This window comes from Cinclus cinclus, chromosome 1 (genome assembly GCF_963662255.1).
Source record: "Cinclus cinclus chromosome 1, bCinCin1.1, whole genome shotgun sequence".
NCBI lineage: Eukaryota > Metazoa > Chordata > Aves > Passeriformes > Cinclidae > Cinclus > Cinclus cinclus.
The window spans coordinates 29,750,673-29,765,920 of record NC_085046.1 but is presented as its reverse complement, the minus strand read 5'-3'; the positions used below and the strand labels follow the sequence as shown (position 1 = coordinate 29,765,920).

At 38.2% G+C, this 15,248-nt stretch overlaps 1 protein-coding gene across 1 annotated transcript in view; it reads right to left on the bottom strand.

Moving 5' to 3' along the window:
* The window catches only part of HDAC9 (histone deacetylase 9), a 270,154-nt gene that overhangs the window by 216,524 nt on the left and 38,382 nt on the right, over positions 1-15,248 (bottom strand). Inside the window, exons 3-5 of the mRNA XM_062500976.1 lie at positions 3,471-3,712; positions 2,376-2,517; positions 145-271 (exon numbers count right to left, since the gene is read on the bottom strand). Coding sequence (XP_062356960.1) covers positions 145-271; positions 2,376-2,517; positions 3,471-3,712 — 511 coding nt within the window. The remainder of the gene's footprint in view (positions 1-144; positions 272-2,375; positions 2,518-3,470; positions 3,713-15,248) is intronic.

Below are 15,248 nucleotides of genomic sequence, written 5' to 3'. Positions count from 1 at the left end.
AACACTTCTGGCTTTTTGCTAATCTTTGGGTTGAACTTCTGCCTTGCTCTGGAGGCAGACTCAAAACCCCTGTTGGAAAAGCATTCTGCCAAGTTTTAGCTGATACCTCGACAAGACAAGGAAGCAGCTTAATACTGAACATACGTGTACCAGAGCTTGGGGTGGCGGCTCACGGAATGATTCTTCCCATTTGCTGGAGAGTCTTTTGTAGCTGATTTACTTAACAGGAACTCTTGAAGTTTCTGCTTCACTTCTGTACTGGCCACTGCCCCTAAGAAACACAGAGTTCAATGCATCTTATCTTTAAAAAAAAACTTACCTTTATAAAGAAAACAAACCCCAAAACAGAGTCTGTGCCTTATTGTTGTAAGTTTTGTAAACTAAAAAAAAAAAAAAATCCCCCCCCAAAAAACTATTGGTGGAAAAAAGTCAAAATGAGATAACATTTGGATTAAATGCTTGTCTGTGGAAGTCTGAAGCTGGCCATCACCCAAAAATCCAGTGAAGTCATAAGGAATATTTCAACAGTAGATGAGGCCATTTATTCAGGGCCAGATGTATCTAAAGAATTTAAATTATTTCCTGATAGTTCCCAACAATCCAAATACAAAACCAACAATAGAACTAAAAAGACAGTAACAAAAGGTCAGTTCGAGTTTTTAGCAATGAATGTTTTTTTCTTTTAATAAAGTAATACTAGTAACACAGCAAAACTGTCCTCTGAACACTTAGTTATAAGCAGAATACAGCAGAAAGAGTGAGGCTTTTAATTGGAGCCCCTTAAGAGTCTCTACCTGTGCTGTCTGGAAGACAGGAGACAGTGCATTTAGACCTCTCTGAGTGGCTAGCTGAATACAGAAAAAGTAGAGCATGTCATTGTAAGGTTAAACTACCATTCAAGCTTGCAGCATGGGACATGCTTCTTTACTCATAGCCAAAATAGTGTTCATTAAGGGGAAAAAAAGTATGAAAACAAAAAATCTTTTGGTTTTCAAAATTCAATGACAAAAAAAGGGATGATACCCCATTTCCTTCAAAGTTGCAGCACTAAGGCATATTTGACACTCTAAGTATTTGGTTACTCAACCCTGACACACGACAGCTGAGATGCTGAGCATGCCCCATGTGACCCATTACCAACAAAATACCTCTGCTACCTCTCTGCTTCATACTCCAACTCCCCTGCCCACACCTCCCTTCTCTCCTCTACTCATTAAATAGATCATCACCACCAACAAACTCTGGGGCTGGGGCTGGGCCTGGAGGGGTCACAAGCTGCTTGGCTGGCTGTTACATCCTGAACAGCTACCCAGAAAGCTCAAATTGAGAAGGGAACCACAGAGGTCACATCTCTGCTCTTCCTCTGGCAGGAGCATTGATAAAGCCCAACTGCTCATATGGAGGCTGATTTTTTTTTAATACAACTTAGAGGAACCTTTTGTTCCAGCAGTTTCCACACCTGCACATTTCTAGGTCAGTACAATGGATTTTTTTTTATGGGGTCATTGTTCTTCAAAGTACTAGAAGCACCATGGACACCTTAATTTCCAAAGTCTATGACATGGTATACCTACAGGTGTTGAAGTGACATATTTTTCCACCCAAGGAAAAAAAAAAAGCTCTTTTCTGCTTTGGTCTTTGTCAGTTAATTCTTATACTCATTTAGTAGGGCAAGTAACAATATCTGTTTGTGATAGCTTCATTTTGAATATCTTCACACTGTACTTCAACCAGATTTTCAAACTGACCTCACTAAAGAGAATTATTTGTATCTGTCTCCCTCTAGTGAGCACCAAATCCTAATAAATCTTTATAGTTATTTTCTTTATTGCTATATATAAGCTAGTAATAATTCTTGGTTACACCTCATGAAATGTCATCAAGAACAAACACAAGACAGTTTGAAGAATGTCCTAGCAAAATATTCAGAAGTCTTATCCTAAGATATTCTTAAACATTTCATTTTACATTCAGTATTGAAACGATGCTCAGCAACTGGTTTAATTTTTTGCTGCTTTGTAGCGCCTTCTGTATTGAGAATTAAGCTCTTCAGAAAGTTCTCATGTGAAACTTTACGCTTTCAAATTTTCTCAGTTTTTATACAAAGAGTTTGACTCTTAAGATGCATATCTACAAGTCTGTCAAACTGTGCTTTCCTGCAGTCTTCCAAGTCTGCACACAAACCAAAAATGTGTTTCTATGGGTGCAGTGGGTGGCCCTGCTCTTCTCAAAGCACAGTCTTGACTTCTCGACCTGCGTATTTCACACAGGAATAGGCTTCCCTCAGGTTCCTGTTCATAGTTCATTTTGGCTGGGAGAATGCAAAGGGGAATAGATTAATTTCTTATTAGGATTCATGGTACATTGGCTCTTACTTTCTCGTCCTCTTTCTTTGCCTCGGAGGGGAGGAAGCTGTTGCTCCCTGCGATGCCTCTCCAGTTCCTGCTCTTGTCTTTGCTGCTCCAGTTTCTGCTCTTTTTCAAGGAGTTCTTGCTGTTGTTTAATGGCTAGGAGTTCCTGTTGTAACTTGCACAGAACAAAAAGACATGAGAAAGTGCAGTTTGCAGTGTTTTCTAGGTCAGTCCTGGTTAAAACAACCCCCTTGAGTAACTGAGGATCAGTGCTTGTTTCTCTGCTTACACTTCTTCTCATCTCTTAACTGACTTTTAAGCAGCACAGTGCATTACTGGCTGTCACCAAATCGAGCTCTAGTGTCAGGTAGCAGCCTGCTGCTCTGGTTGCACTTCTTTCTCTTTTGGCAAAGATGCCTGGAAACTACACATTGTTCTTTGTCTGTGCATCCCCCAGCTCTGGTCGCTGCACTCCACTGCATTTGTCAGCTCCTTTGAGTGGAAGCTTAACACAGCAGCACAATGGCAAGTAGATAAGAAGGAAAAAATGAAATGAAAGGCAAAATCATAAATTCCCAGTCAAAATCAATTACAGCAATCCTGCCATAGTGCATGCAATCCCAGAAATCATTTGCTTTTTGTATTATATGAGGCAGCTCAGAGAAGATAGAAAATACAACACTACCATGGTCTGCCTACATTTTACGGATTCAAATACTGTGCACTTGCCTATCAATTTGATTTGTGGTCATAAAGTCCAACAGTAGCCCAAAAAAGTAGTCTTTCAATATACTAAATACAGTATATACCTAAAAAAGGGCCATATTGAAGTTCAGCTGAAAATCCAGGTAGTAAAACAGGTAGTTGGATTTTCTGTGGATGTGGTGGCTTCACGAGCTTGATAATTCTCATCGTATGGCCATGGTTTGCTGTGAGCAAGTCACTGGTAGGTGCCAGCAGTTTTGTTTCAAAAGGCTTTTATCACCTCAGTACAGAGAAAAGAGCACTCAAATACATCTCCCAGTCACAGCAAACCTTCCAGGCATGCTCCATTTCTGTGCATGCTTGAGCATACTAATTTTGCAGATAAAGTAAAGGATAAATGAAAAATGTTGCTACCTTAATGTGCTCCTGGAGCTGGGCCTGATGTTGGCGGGTCAGGTTTTCATGCTGCTTCTGGAACTCTGCAATGAGCAGTTGTTTCTGGATTTGCTGCTGCTGCTGGATCAGGAGCAGCTCCTGCTGGAGCTGCTTCTCGCGCATAATCGGGTCCACCATGGGAACCATCATCCTGAGATCGGTTCGCAGGTCTAACGGTGAGATAGGCTCCAGTCCCACGGGAACCTCCGACTTCACATCCACTGTGGGAAGCAAACAACAAAACATGCACATATCAAATATAACAGGAGATGGAGAATAGAGAGCATTCCTACTGGGAAAAAGACTGATTTCGCTCAAAGACTGTTTCAATGCACAGACCTTTCAAAACATTAAATGCAATCTGTGCTGTAGGCAATATTCAGCACTTCCTCTCCATTCTCTGCAAAAATACTCCCAGATTTACATTCTGCTAAACGGGTTAACACACAACCCAGGTTCTAAAACCATGTCATAGCCCAGTGGAGCAATATTTAGTGAAAATCTCCTAGGCACTATTGATGCTACACAATAAACACTCAGGGCACTTCCTCAGCATAAAATGAAGGCCTTGCAGTTCCCTCTGCACTGCAAGAGATTTTTCAAAGCTAGTGACCAGATTTTTCTGAGGACAGTGTTACACATGAAAAGCTACTCTGTGCTTCATGGCTACTGCATATAAATATACCTGGCAAACACAGAGGAAAAACATATAACATGGGGAAATAATTTGACACACTAAGTAAGTTTTAATACAGCTTTTGGAAAAGTGACTACCATGCATAGCACACTATATATGGCCTGTAAGAAAATTAATTATTTCAGTTTGTTGTAGCAATGTTATAAATTCTTAACCCAGAATTAAAGTACTTAATGGAGGACCCTGTATTTTCTGTCTCCTAATTTAAATCAAAGGGACTAAAAGGCAGCAGAACAGAGCGATTTGATCACTTTCACTACAATACTTGTAAAGCTCTGGGTTTCACATCAAGTAAAGAGAGTGTGTGTAATTTTATCTGTTTCAAAAGAACAAAAGACTAACAAGCAGCATAACTACAAGAGGAAAATAAATAGCAGCTGAAGGTCTCTGATAAAGCCCAGAAATTCTGATTCCATCCACAAGAGGACAGTGAAACACAAACACATTCACTCCAGTTCTTATTCCTCCACTATCTTCACTGGAAAATAAGATTATCAACTGAAAACAAACATGCTGTCGGAAATTACTCTGGAACAAGATTTTAAGCATATTTTCTCCTTCTTCTCTTCTGCAGCTGTATTTGTTTCCAAAGAGAAAACCAAAACGAAACAGAAATATTCTAGTAAACAGAGACAGCAAAACTGAAGCAGTAAAAGTTGAAACTGCAGCAAATGGAGTGGACTGAATTCTAACTGTATGACCAAATCTATTAGTAAAAGATTTTGTAAAAATAAGAGAAAAGGCACCACATCTTTCTACTGATCACACTTCTTTAGTTGTAATATTCTGAAAACATACACCTTTCTGGGCCCTCTTTTTTTTTTTTTTTTTTAAATCCTAACAACTGTGATTGCAAACCTCAGAGCATAATTTGGCTTCTTAACCCACTATCCCAACAGAATGATCGTGTCTAAGTGCTTACTTTTGTTCTGAGACTAATCACTAAATTATAAAAAATCACCTTTAACTTACAAAAACTACTCTTGATTATAAATAATTGCCACCGACCAAGAGAAACGGCCAGGCAAACCCCCAGCCTTTCATCCCATTTATTCAGCAGCAATCCACATTCCATTTGTCTAGACTAAATATAGCTGCGTTTATACAAGAAATCAATAGTGCTTGCAGAGAGCAGAGCAAAGACATGAATATTTCATCAAACCCAGAGAGAAATGGCAATCAGCAAACTTGACAGCAAACTGTGTAGGCTGACTGGCCCGCCAGATAAGTCCCCTGTACTTGGACAACGGCTCATTGCCTGCAAGTCACAATCTTATCATCAGCACTCTTCTATTTTTAACATTAATTGCATTGTAGGTGACAAAGGTTTATCATGTTTAAAGGGGAGAGATGGATTTTCTTACATCTTCTGTGACAGGATAATAAGCCTTACTAGGAGCAGTAACTGGAGCTCAGCAAACCCTGCAGGGTCTGGTTCACAATAGTGTTTGCAAACTGAGCCCTGCAGGGTTTGGGTCACAATGGTGTTTGCAAACTGAACCCTGCAGCTTATTTTGCAGATACTGGCTGAAAATCAACCTTCAGAGATCTGCACGGTGATTCAGAGGCTGATTATAAATTCCATCTTGAACCAGCATCCCATTTCTTCATTTTGAGAGAGCATAGCATGAGGGGAAGCCTTCAGATTTTTTAACAATGGAAATTTCCTTTTCACTGTTAGTAAAATCTGCAACTGAAATTGGGCTCAGCTTCATAACTTACACATTTTCTAGAATTTTCACACACTCAGACAATATATCTAGCAGTGGAATATCTGCTTCATCAAGTTGACCTTAGCCTCATTCCTTAATGTGGGGGAAAAGAAATATTAGGGTAGTTCTAGACTTGAATCCATAGAAATCAATACATAATATTTAATGTCATTTCAGTGCCAGTGTTTGCCAAAGACATGCATAAATAAGCACAAATAAAGACAAGCATTTATTTCCTGGCATAAATATTGTTATGAGTAAAGTTACCACAAATACTTCTAATAACTGCTGACATAGCAAATATTAACCTTTAGGGGTAATTACTGTCTTAATACTGTACTAAACAGGGTAATAGTCAACCTCATAAATGAAATTATACTAAACAAGTAACTATAAGATCACAAATCAAACTGAATGGTTTGCTAGTGTCTATTTCACAGTCCTAATGCTTGTTACTAGTTGACAAGAAAGAGACAAAGCAGCTCTGTGGAGCTACCTCAGTGTGAAAAATGTGTAATGGAGCAGAGAATCAGAATCAGTGTCTTTAAATGCTTTGACTTTTAGCTGAAGCATCTTCCTCTCACCACCACACCATTGCAATTTTAAGTCTCTGGAGAGCAAAGGAGATGCAGGATGCTTACTCTCATTTGGATTTTTATGTTTTTTAACCCCCTCTACACGGATATATATATTCTAGAGGTAAAAAATTAATGTCCAAATCAATGCACTCAACTTCAAACATTACGAGGAGCAGAGGGATGCAGGATCTAAGCAACAGGATTCATAAAAATATTGGACAAAGAAGGAAAGGGATGGAAAGCAAATATTTATCAGAGTTTGATCAAGGCTAACTTCACTTATTGTTCAGGATTTTCATATCACCAATGGAGTAAAGCTGCAGCAGCATGGTTCAGACCCTGCCCTCACTCTCTACACTGCAGTCCACAGCAGATCCTTCCTAACAGCTCTGCCAACTACAGAGCAAGCCTGGGATTCCTCTCTAAGGTTAAATAAAGACAAACTCTGAGCTCATGTCAGCTGTGCTGAATACAACAGTAGGCTGCAGAATATTAACTAAAAACGTTACTGAAAGCTCAGTGATTCCAGGAAATATGCCAAAATTTGAGTAGAAAAATATTTAATTTTCAGTTACAACACATTGCAAAAGGCATATGTATTTATTTTTCCTATAAATACTCAATTGCCTTTATCTTGAAACATAACAACAATAATAGTCTCAGAAGAGTGTCCATATCAATTATAGTCTATAGATGGCACTTCCCACAGGGCTGAAATTCTGTGGAAAGAAAATAAGACACTTGAAAAATGGCATTCTTGTTGAGTGATTTAGATGCTTGAAGCATGTAAGCTTGGTTTAACCCTCAGGCTTTGCATTTTGAAACTGTTCCTTACAATGGGAACACTGAACAACTGTTAAGTCTTCCACTAAAAGATGGCATTTCAATCTCTGTTTCTGGTGACTGGTTTAAATTCCTGGTATATTAGAAACACAAATCTTCCAAATCACAAAATGCTAAAGGAAAACATCAGAAAATAAAGCAGCCCGCTTTCTTACCACCATCTCCCAAGACAGGCAATCCTCTTTTTTTTTTCCTTTTTGTTTTTTTGTTGGCAGTTACCTTTCTTGGCAGACATTCCTGCCACCTTTAAATCTAGGAACTTAAACAAGGAGTACTGTCATCAGCCGAACAGATGCCACTCCTGATTTGAGATACAATCAAGAAGAATTCTAGTAGACTGGCTTATAGACCATCTCCTCTAGTACATTTATGATTCTTCCCTAAGAGGAACTCTGTGGACTGCTGGAACTGCAGGGATACAAATTAATCTTTTCCCAAAGGAATGTCTCAGCTACATTGTTGGGCTGGGACAATAAAAAAGGCTGGAGACAGGAACAGGGCATGAAGCTAGTGAGCCCTGTCCTCCTGCCTTGGCTGTTCAACTTATACAGAAGAAGCAGTTAAGGCTTATAAAGTGAACAAGGAGGACCACAGAAGCTGGAAAACTAAATTAAAGCTACATCTGACAAAAGACAAATGACAAGTTTCTCCAACCAGCAGAATTAGATAACAAAAACATATTCTTGAAAACAAACAAAACCCAAGTAAAATCTAGAAAACCCAGTATGCAAAGAAATGATACACTTTACCCCAGACAGCATCTTGGTGAAGTATTACAAAGAAAAGACAGTGAGAGTTTATACCAGTGCTACTCTTTTGAACTCTGCTCTACAAAAAAAAGAGCACAAAGTTATTATTAACTTGTACAGTATTTTTCATAGTTTTCATATGCTTTTTATAAAATGAAAACAAACCAGAATAATGTTGCACATTTTAGTGTAAAGGAAACTGGCTCCATTTGGCCTCTATATAAGAAAGTAAAAACCCTTCATTTTTTGCAGAATTAGCCATCAGTCAGTCACGACATAATCAGAGCACTGAGGAATTTACAGAAAAGAGCCCTTAATGCTGAGAAGAGTGGAAGATTCACCCCCTCACCAATAAAGATAATACTTCAAATTTACTCTAAAATTTAAACCTAGAATTTTTTTAACCAGATTTATGTGCCAACTCATTCAGGACTTGAAAAGCACTGGTACCTGAAAAGTTGTAACAGTGTCTTTGAAACAGATTGAAAAAAATCTTTGGAAAGACTGAAAAGATGAAATAGCATAGGAGGCTGAAAGTTGCAGGAATAGGGAACAGAGGGTAAGAGGGAAATTTTGAAGCAATGTGAACCATAAAGTAACTGGCAGGAGATGGGACAGAGAAGGACTGGCCAGGCAATAAGACATGAGCAGAGGATGAGACACAGGAAAAGGAGTTAAATTTCTGCTCTGAGGAGCTGCATTAGAGGGACACTGCTCACTCTGTAATCTAAGAGCAGCCCTGGCACTGTGATAAGGTGGCACTGAGGCCACAGTGTAAACAAAGAGCTAACACAGGAGCGATGTGCCTGTGGTGATGATGCTGGGAAATTAAGCGAGCAAAGTGGTTTTGAATAGCCTTGACTAAAGAGGACTGATACTGGCATGAAAAATGCCACAGCGATTCTTCAGTGTTCAGGAGTGCAGAAAATGTCCTAATCTGGAGCCTGTTCCCTGGAGGAGAGGGGGCTGGCAGCTTCCCGGGGGAAGCGGTGCCGCAGCAAGACCTGCATGGCAGAAGGCAGGAGCAAGAAGCTGAAATGTTAAGAATAACCAGTGACATCAGAAGTACAAGTCAGATGATCAATAAACTGCAAAAGGTTAGGTTACCTCCCATGGGATGCTTTTATCATTTCAGCTCTGGTAGCTAAAGTCTTGTACCTCAATTCTCAGCTGGCATAATCTGTCATTCCTCTGCTAACTTCAATATAGGCAAAGCTTCTTTATGCCACCTGAGAAGCTAGATGCAGAGCCTCTCTCAAGAGAACAGGGGTGAAAGAAGACAGCCTTCAGAGCATCTCATTTTAGCATAGGGACAAAAGCATCCAGATTTAGGATGACACTTATAAAACTTTAATGCGATGTATAAAATCAGCAGTTTCTTTCTTCATTCTCTCAGTTATGCTAGGGAGTGCATCAAACTGAAAGTGTCACCTAGATTTCACTGAATATTACTAAATATTTTTTTATTCATTATATATCCTCAATCTTACACTAGATTTTGGTTGTCACAGGCAAAGAAAGCAGAAAAACTGCAAATGAAAATGGAAAATTTCTTTCAAAGGTAGCACAATGACTTTTTTTGGCAGTTAAGTACTCAACTGCACTTTGTAGTTTTAAAATTCCTCACTTGGAAAAGAAAAAATGGAAGAAGTTAAGAAACATTTCAGAAGAGAAAAAGTACTTCCCAGTTATTTTCTTGGATTACCTCAAGAGTCAGTAATTATTTTAAAAACTACTATCACTGAATTAGAAGTATAAGTCAACTGTCAAACTTGATGAAGCACTCAATTCAGTTTATAGTATTAAGGAGAAGTGTAATAAATTAAACTAGAAAAGGTTCCCCTTTGTTCGGAAAAAAGGGATCTTATCATGATTATACCTTTTTCCTATTTCTTTCTATTTCTTTTAACTGTTTGCATACATGTCATAATGAGAAGTAAAATAAATGCAAACAGCGATCTGGGCTTTGATTTACCATACTCTTATTTCCCCAGGGCCTGGAAAGGAAGCTCAAACAACCACAAACTTCTAAAATATCAGTGAGAGGCCTTGAAATACCAGCACTGAAGTTACAGTTAGCTGGCTTTTGTAAAGAATCAAAGGCATTATTATATTGATTTACTAAAATCAGATTCCTTCTCTCCAAATAGGCTTTTGAGTCAAAAACTCATAACAAGCACAAACATAAATGCCACCTAATTTGTTATCACCAGAAATTTTTAAAATATTATAGTGTTTGCTTTTTCTTCTATATGGAACACATGAGCGAAAGTTCCACTTATGAGCCTGTGAGAGTTCATGCAAATATCAGGCCAACCACTTCTGTCACAGGAATAAAGGCAAATGCTCCCAGTAAATCACATCAGAACATGAAACACTTTTAACCTCAAACCCAAGATGATCTGTTATCAAGAAATCCAAGCTGAGCTATATTTGGGGTTCTGAGTTACTTTATTTATATTTCACCTAGGAGAACCCTTATATACACGTTTCTCTCTACCCATCAGCACGCAGGCATATCTTCACTTTCCAGAGTAAGCCTTTTTGATATAAGGGGCATGAATACCCTAAATTCTAGATACTACTACTGCAGGAAAGATAAAAACAGGACAAAGTTAAATGCACGGAGAGTTAGAATGTAGAATTTCTATGTAACTTTATTGTCAGTTCCAAAATCTGTGACATACTGATGACTCCATTAGATTATGATAGTAAATCAGTGTTAGTTATGGCATCAGGTTAACCAATTAGACACTAATGTGCCCTCTGCATGGTATCCATGCACAAAAAAGTGTCAGGGAAGAATGTAACACAGCAATCTTTTGTCTGTGGATCTTCTGTACACAAATCAGTACCACTGTCAGTGAGAACTCTGTGAAGATGCCTACTCAGGTTCGATTTGGCAGCAGCACCACTTAATAGTCAAAGAACTATGTAGGCACAATGTCTCCAAGTCAGCAAGTACCACCTTATCAGTATCTTCCAGTCACTTCAATAAAAACTTAAAATTAACTAGTTAGATTGAGAGCACACGTGACAAAAATTGTGTCTGTGCACTTGCATACATACATAATTCCTGCATCATATTCTGAAATGCTATGAAAAAATTATGGACCAGACATGATACAAAAGGTTCCTCTAACTTCCCTTTTTAAATCGTGTATAACAAATGATGCTGCACCCACATGAGATGTTTTCAATTGTGTCAGTACCATTTTACATTAAAAGACAGTGTATCAAGTGCCCCAGGTTGCTAGGGATGACTGAAAGGGCACCATGGAAGGTTCCAGAGACCTGCAGTCTTTGCTTAGTCACTGATGCAGAGGCAATACAAGGCTGCTACAAAGTGTACCAAATACATCCAGAACTTAGGATTTTTCCCTTACTTTTCTTTCATCTCTTCTCCACTCTGTGAATGCTGCAGACACATTTGTGACACTGCTGAGTTTACACCTGCTGAATAATTCACAGCAGTGGGACTACCACTATTCTAGTCTCAAGGTGATGGCAGAGAGAAAGGAGAGGGGGGAAAAGTTCTTCCTTGAAGTGAGGGTATCAAAACAGCTACCATTTGGGCATGCCAGCAGGTATGTCCTAAAGTATCACAGGGCAGCATGCTCCAAGCAAGTAAGACAGAGGGTTGAGGTTTGCTGAACAAGTATCTCCAAATAGCATTGCTATTTCAGGGGTGTGACAGCCAATGCTCCAAACAAAACCCTTGGAAGGCAAGATATAGGGCAAATCTTTCAAGGAACTGTTGGCAACTTTGTTTTTAGGGAAAAAAAAAAAAAAGACTGACTCCAAAATTGCATTGAAAACCGTATCTCCCAGTTTCTTTTGCTGTTGTTGTAGAAGTATGTGCTCCTCAAAACATTACACTAATTTGGGGGTTGGTTTTTGTCCTTTTTGCTGCATAGCAAAATCTAGAATTTACATGTAACTTCTTAGGCTTACAACCTGTCTATTATACTCAGGAAATCAAGACGGAACTTCCATTATTCCAATGTTTCTTGTAAATCTCTACAGAACATCCTGATCAAGCATTGGGCTGAAAATGCTGCTGATCCTAAGCACAGAAACAGTGAGGACTGAACAGAAACATCCCTGAGAGGAGAGGAAAAATCCAATAGAAATATATTAATGCCTTTTAAAGAATCATGCTAATGAGATATTAAATGTCATGCCAGTTGGAAAGCGGTAAGACAATATTTCTTACTTGCTGGCTCAGAAATAAAGCTCCTATGTAGTCTACACAGAATTACAGTTGCAGATGTTTATTAGCAAAGATGCATCTGTTTGTATCATATATTTTTTCCTATTCTGCTCCCCTTTGTACCACATTGCCTTGAACTGCAGCACACTCAGGGGACTCTCTCTCCTTCTGCTCACATAAGGCACCAAGAATATTTGCACAGGGACTGAAATAAAATGAATAAATAACACTAAATTGCTGGCTTGCTGTTTTTTTAAATTGCTGGATTACTGATACCTAGCAGCAGAAGGGTTGACAAAATGCATAGACAAACATTGTGGGTAAGGCAGGGAAAATAAATCGAAAAGATACTTACTACTCAGTTGCACCAGTGATGGTGCAAGGCAAAAGAAAGGTAGGGCTTGTTAGATGGCAGCATTCAATCAGGAGTGGCAGAATATGAAAAGCAGAAACAATGCTAATATAGCTGATGGGAATATTAGGCAGCAGTCAAGCGCCAAAGTTGGATGGATTATGACATCAGTAGGCAGAGAAAACAGGCTACTCTACAGAAAGCTAAGGAGAGGTTACTGAGGAAGGTCCCTCTCAGCTTGATGCAAGGACTGTGAAGGCTTTAGAGGTCTTCATCCAATTTATTTTCTACTGCAGACAATGTCTTTCAGGAAACAACCTTGACTACCATGCAGATGGCCTCATTTCCATTACTGAGACCTTATATAATGCAGGCACTCCAGTAAAAGAGATTACATAAAATATACAAAAAGCATTATGAACTCACAAGCAAAGAAATGCCAGTCGTCTAGGATGCTTTCTTATATTTTCATTTCATTAATGTGAAGACAGTTGTGGTTTTGTAGACTATAGATCCAAACCATAATCATTTGCAGTAAGCAATCACAAAAAGTCTCTTATATTTTGCCATTTGGGATTTGGGGGAATTACTTGAAAAATGGAGACAGACATCTCAGGTTCAGATGTAATCCAAATACTGAAGAATTATTCCTTTTATACTAAAAGGGTGTCTTGGCAAAGATAAACTCTTAGGTGTTTACTTTTAAAATCGAATAATATTCTCAGACTGAAAAAAAAAAAGCTAGGTATAAAAGATCTTGTTCATGTAATTGTGTGACACACTTAGAATCATTACTATTACACTACTTATCTAAATTGCACCTATGCAGTTTTTTTTCACTTTTCACCCCAGTAAATTATTTCAAGCCTACTTTGTTCATATCTGTGTTCACTTTCTTTTGACTTTGATTTCTTGATAAAGGGCTGTAAATCTCTCCTTGGAATTCAAAACATAGCAATACCAGCCTACTACTGATGCTACAGTGTATGAGAGCAAGAAAAAATTATTTCTATGGTTTTTCATAGTGATGTAACACTAAACTTAGAAAACATCACTCGTGATTTGTGCTCTCCAGAACGGAGGGATCTCTAAAAGGCTCTGGAATGCAGAGACTTTGTTTCAACCACCAGAGGGAGTCAATTTGATGTTTCACAACTACAAAATCAGAATGAACAAAAAAAGCACTGAGAAGAACTAACAAATATCGCTATTGAATCCAGATTTATGTGGATACCAAACCTCATTAAAATAAAGTTTGTGTTCTTTACAGTGAGATAAGAAAATCACCTTTTTCACTTCAAGTACTCATTAACAAAATTCCTACTAGTATACTTTTCTTATGTGATTTCAGATTAGCAACATTTTAAGGAATAAAATTATTTTGCCTAAAAACAATGCTTGTACTTCTATCTACTACTTTTTCTTAAGTTCAAGACACTGCTGTACTTAAAAGACTTTTTACTAGATGTAAATACAGCAGGTTTTTTTCGATTTATTTATGGTTCAGTCAACTCAATCAGTAAGTAGAATTATATATTTACTAGAGTGAATACAGGAAACAAACAGAAATTTCTCCTCACTCTGACATACATTTGCCTTTGGAATTTTTAAGAACTGGAAAAGCAAACTATAGAAACTATTAAGATGACAGCAACTTTCTCAGTACCTTAGCTGGAGATATTTTCTGTGATTATTATTCCAAATAAACACTGAAAAAAAAATGGTTCTGCATTCTGTAGTATTCCAGACACTAATATAACACTTCTAAAAATTCATCTGTGATGTCAAAAGAACAACAGACATAGAAAATTTCTATGTAATTCTGATGCCACTTAGCAAGTGCAGTTCAGAAAACTGAAAAAGCCAAAAGTCATTACCCATTTTTGTTTTTCCACATTTCAGCAGGTCCATTTTTCTTATTAGTGAGTTGTTTCTTTCTCTCTTCATCTCATCTGATCTGCAGAAAGTCAGTGGGCACTTCTTCAGTTTCAAATAATAGAGTCTTTCTCAAGTTTTGCAAGAAATTAAATTTCCTACTAAGAAGTCTACAAAAATCAGTGGGAATTCTCAAATTTCAAACTCAAGTTTTAGAAACCCACAGACTCGGCCTGGAACAGGCACACTAGACTAATGGAGTCAAGCACTAGAAATTATTCTTCAAGAAACTCTCAGGGTCCTTTGAGAATCTCCGCCTAATCATTTAAATAAATCTTAGTCATATGGAAACTCCCACCCCCCCACCTAACACATTAATCAGTCAAGCAGAAGTTCCCTCTCACCAGACCTAAGATGAACAGCTCTCAGCGCATTTACTCCTGTTGACTGAGCTTTTGAACCTGGCTGGAAACCTAATTACCAACAAGCTAAAATTCTGCAACACAAGAGGCAGCTTGCAAGTAAGTGTTTTAGTTCTGCCCTCTAAGCAGAACTTGCTGTGATCAATGAGATGGCATTCCATGTTACAGAATTACTGCATCAGGCATTGCATATTAAGGACTGGGTGAATAATGCAGCACAACTAATTGAAGGTTTGCCATGGAAAAACTCTAGTACTAATTTTAAGGTAAAGTGCTGAGAGTAGGGTTGCTACCATAAAGAATTTACATTTGCTTT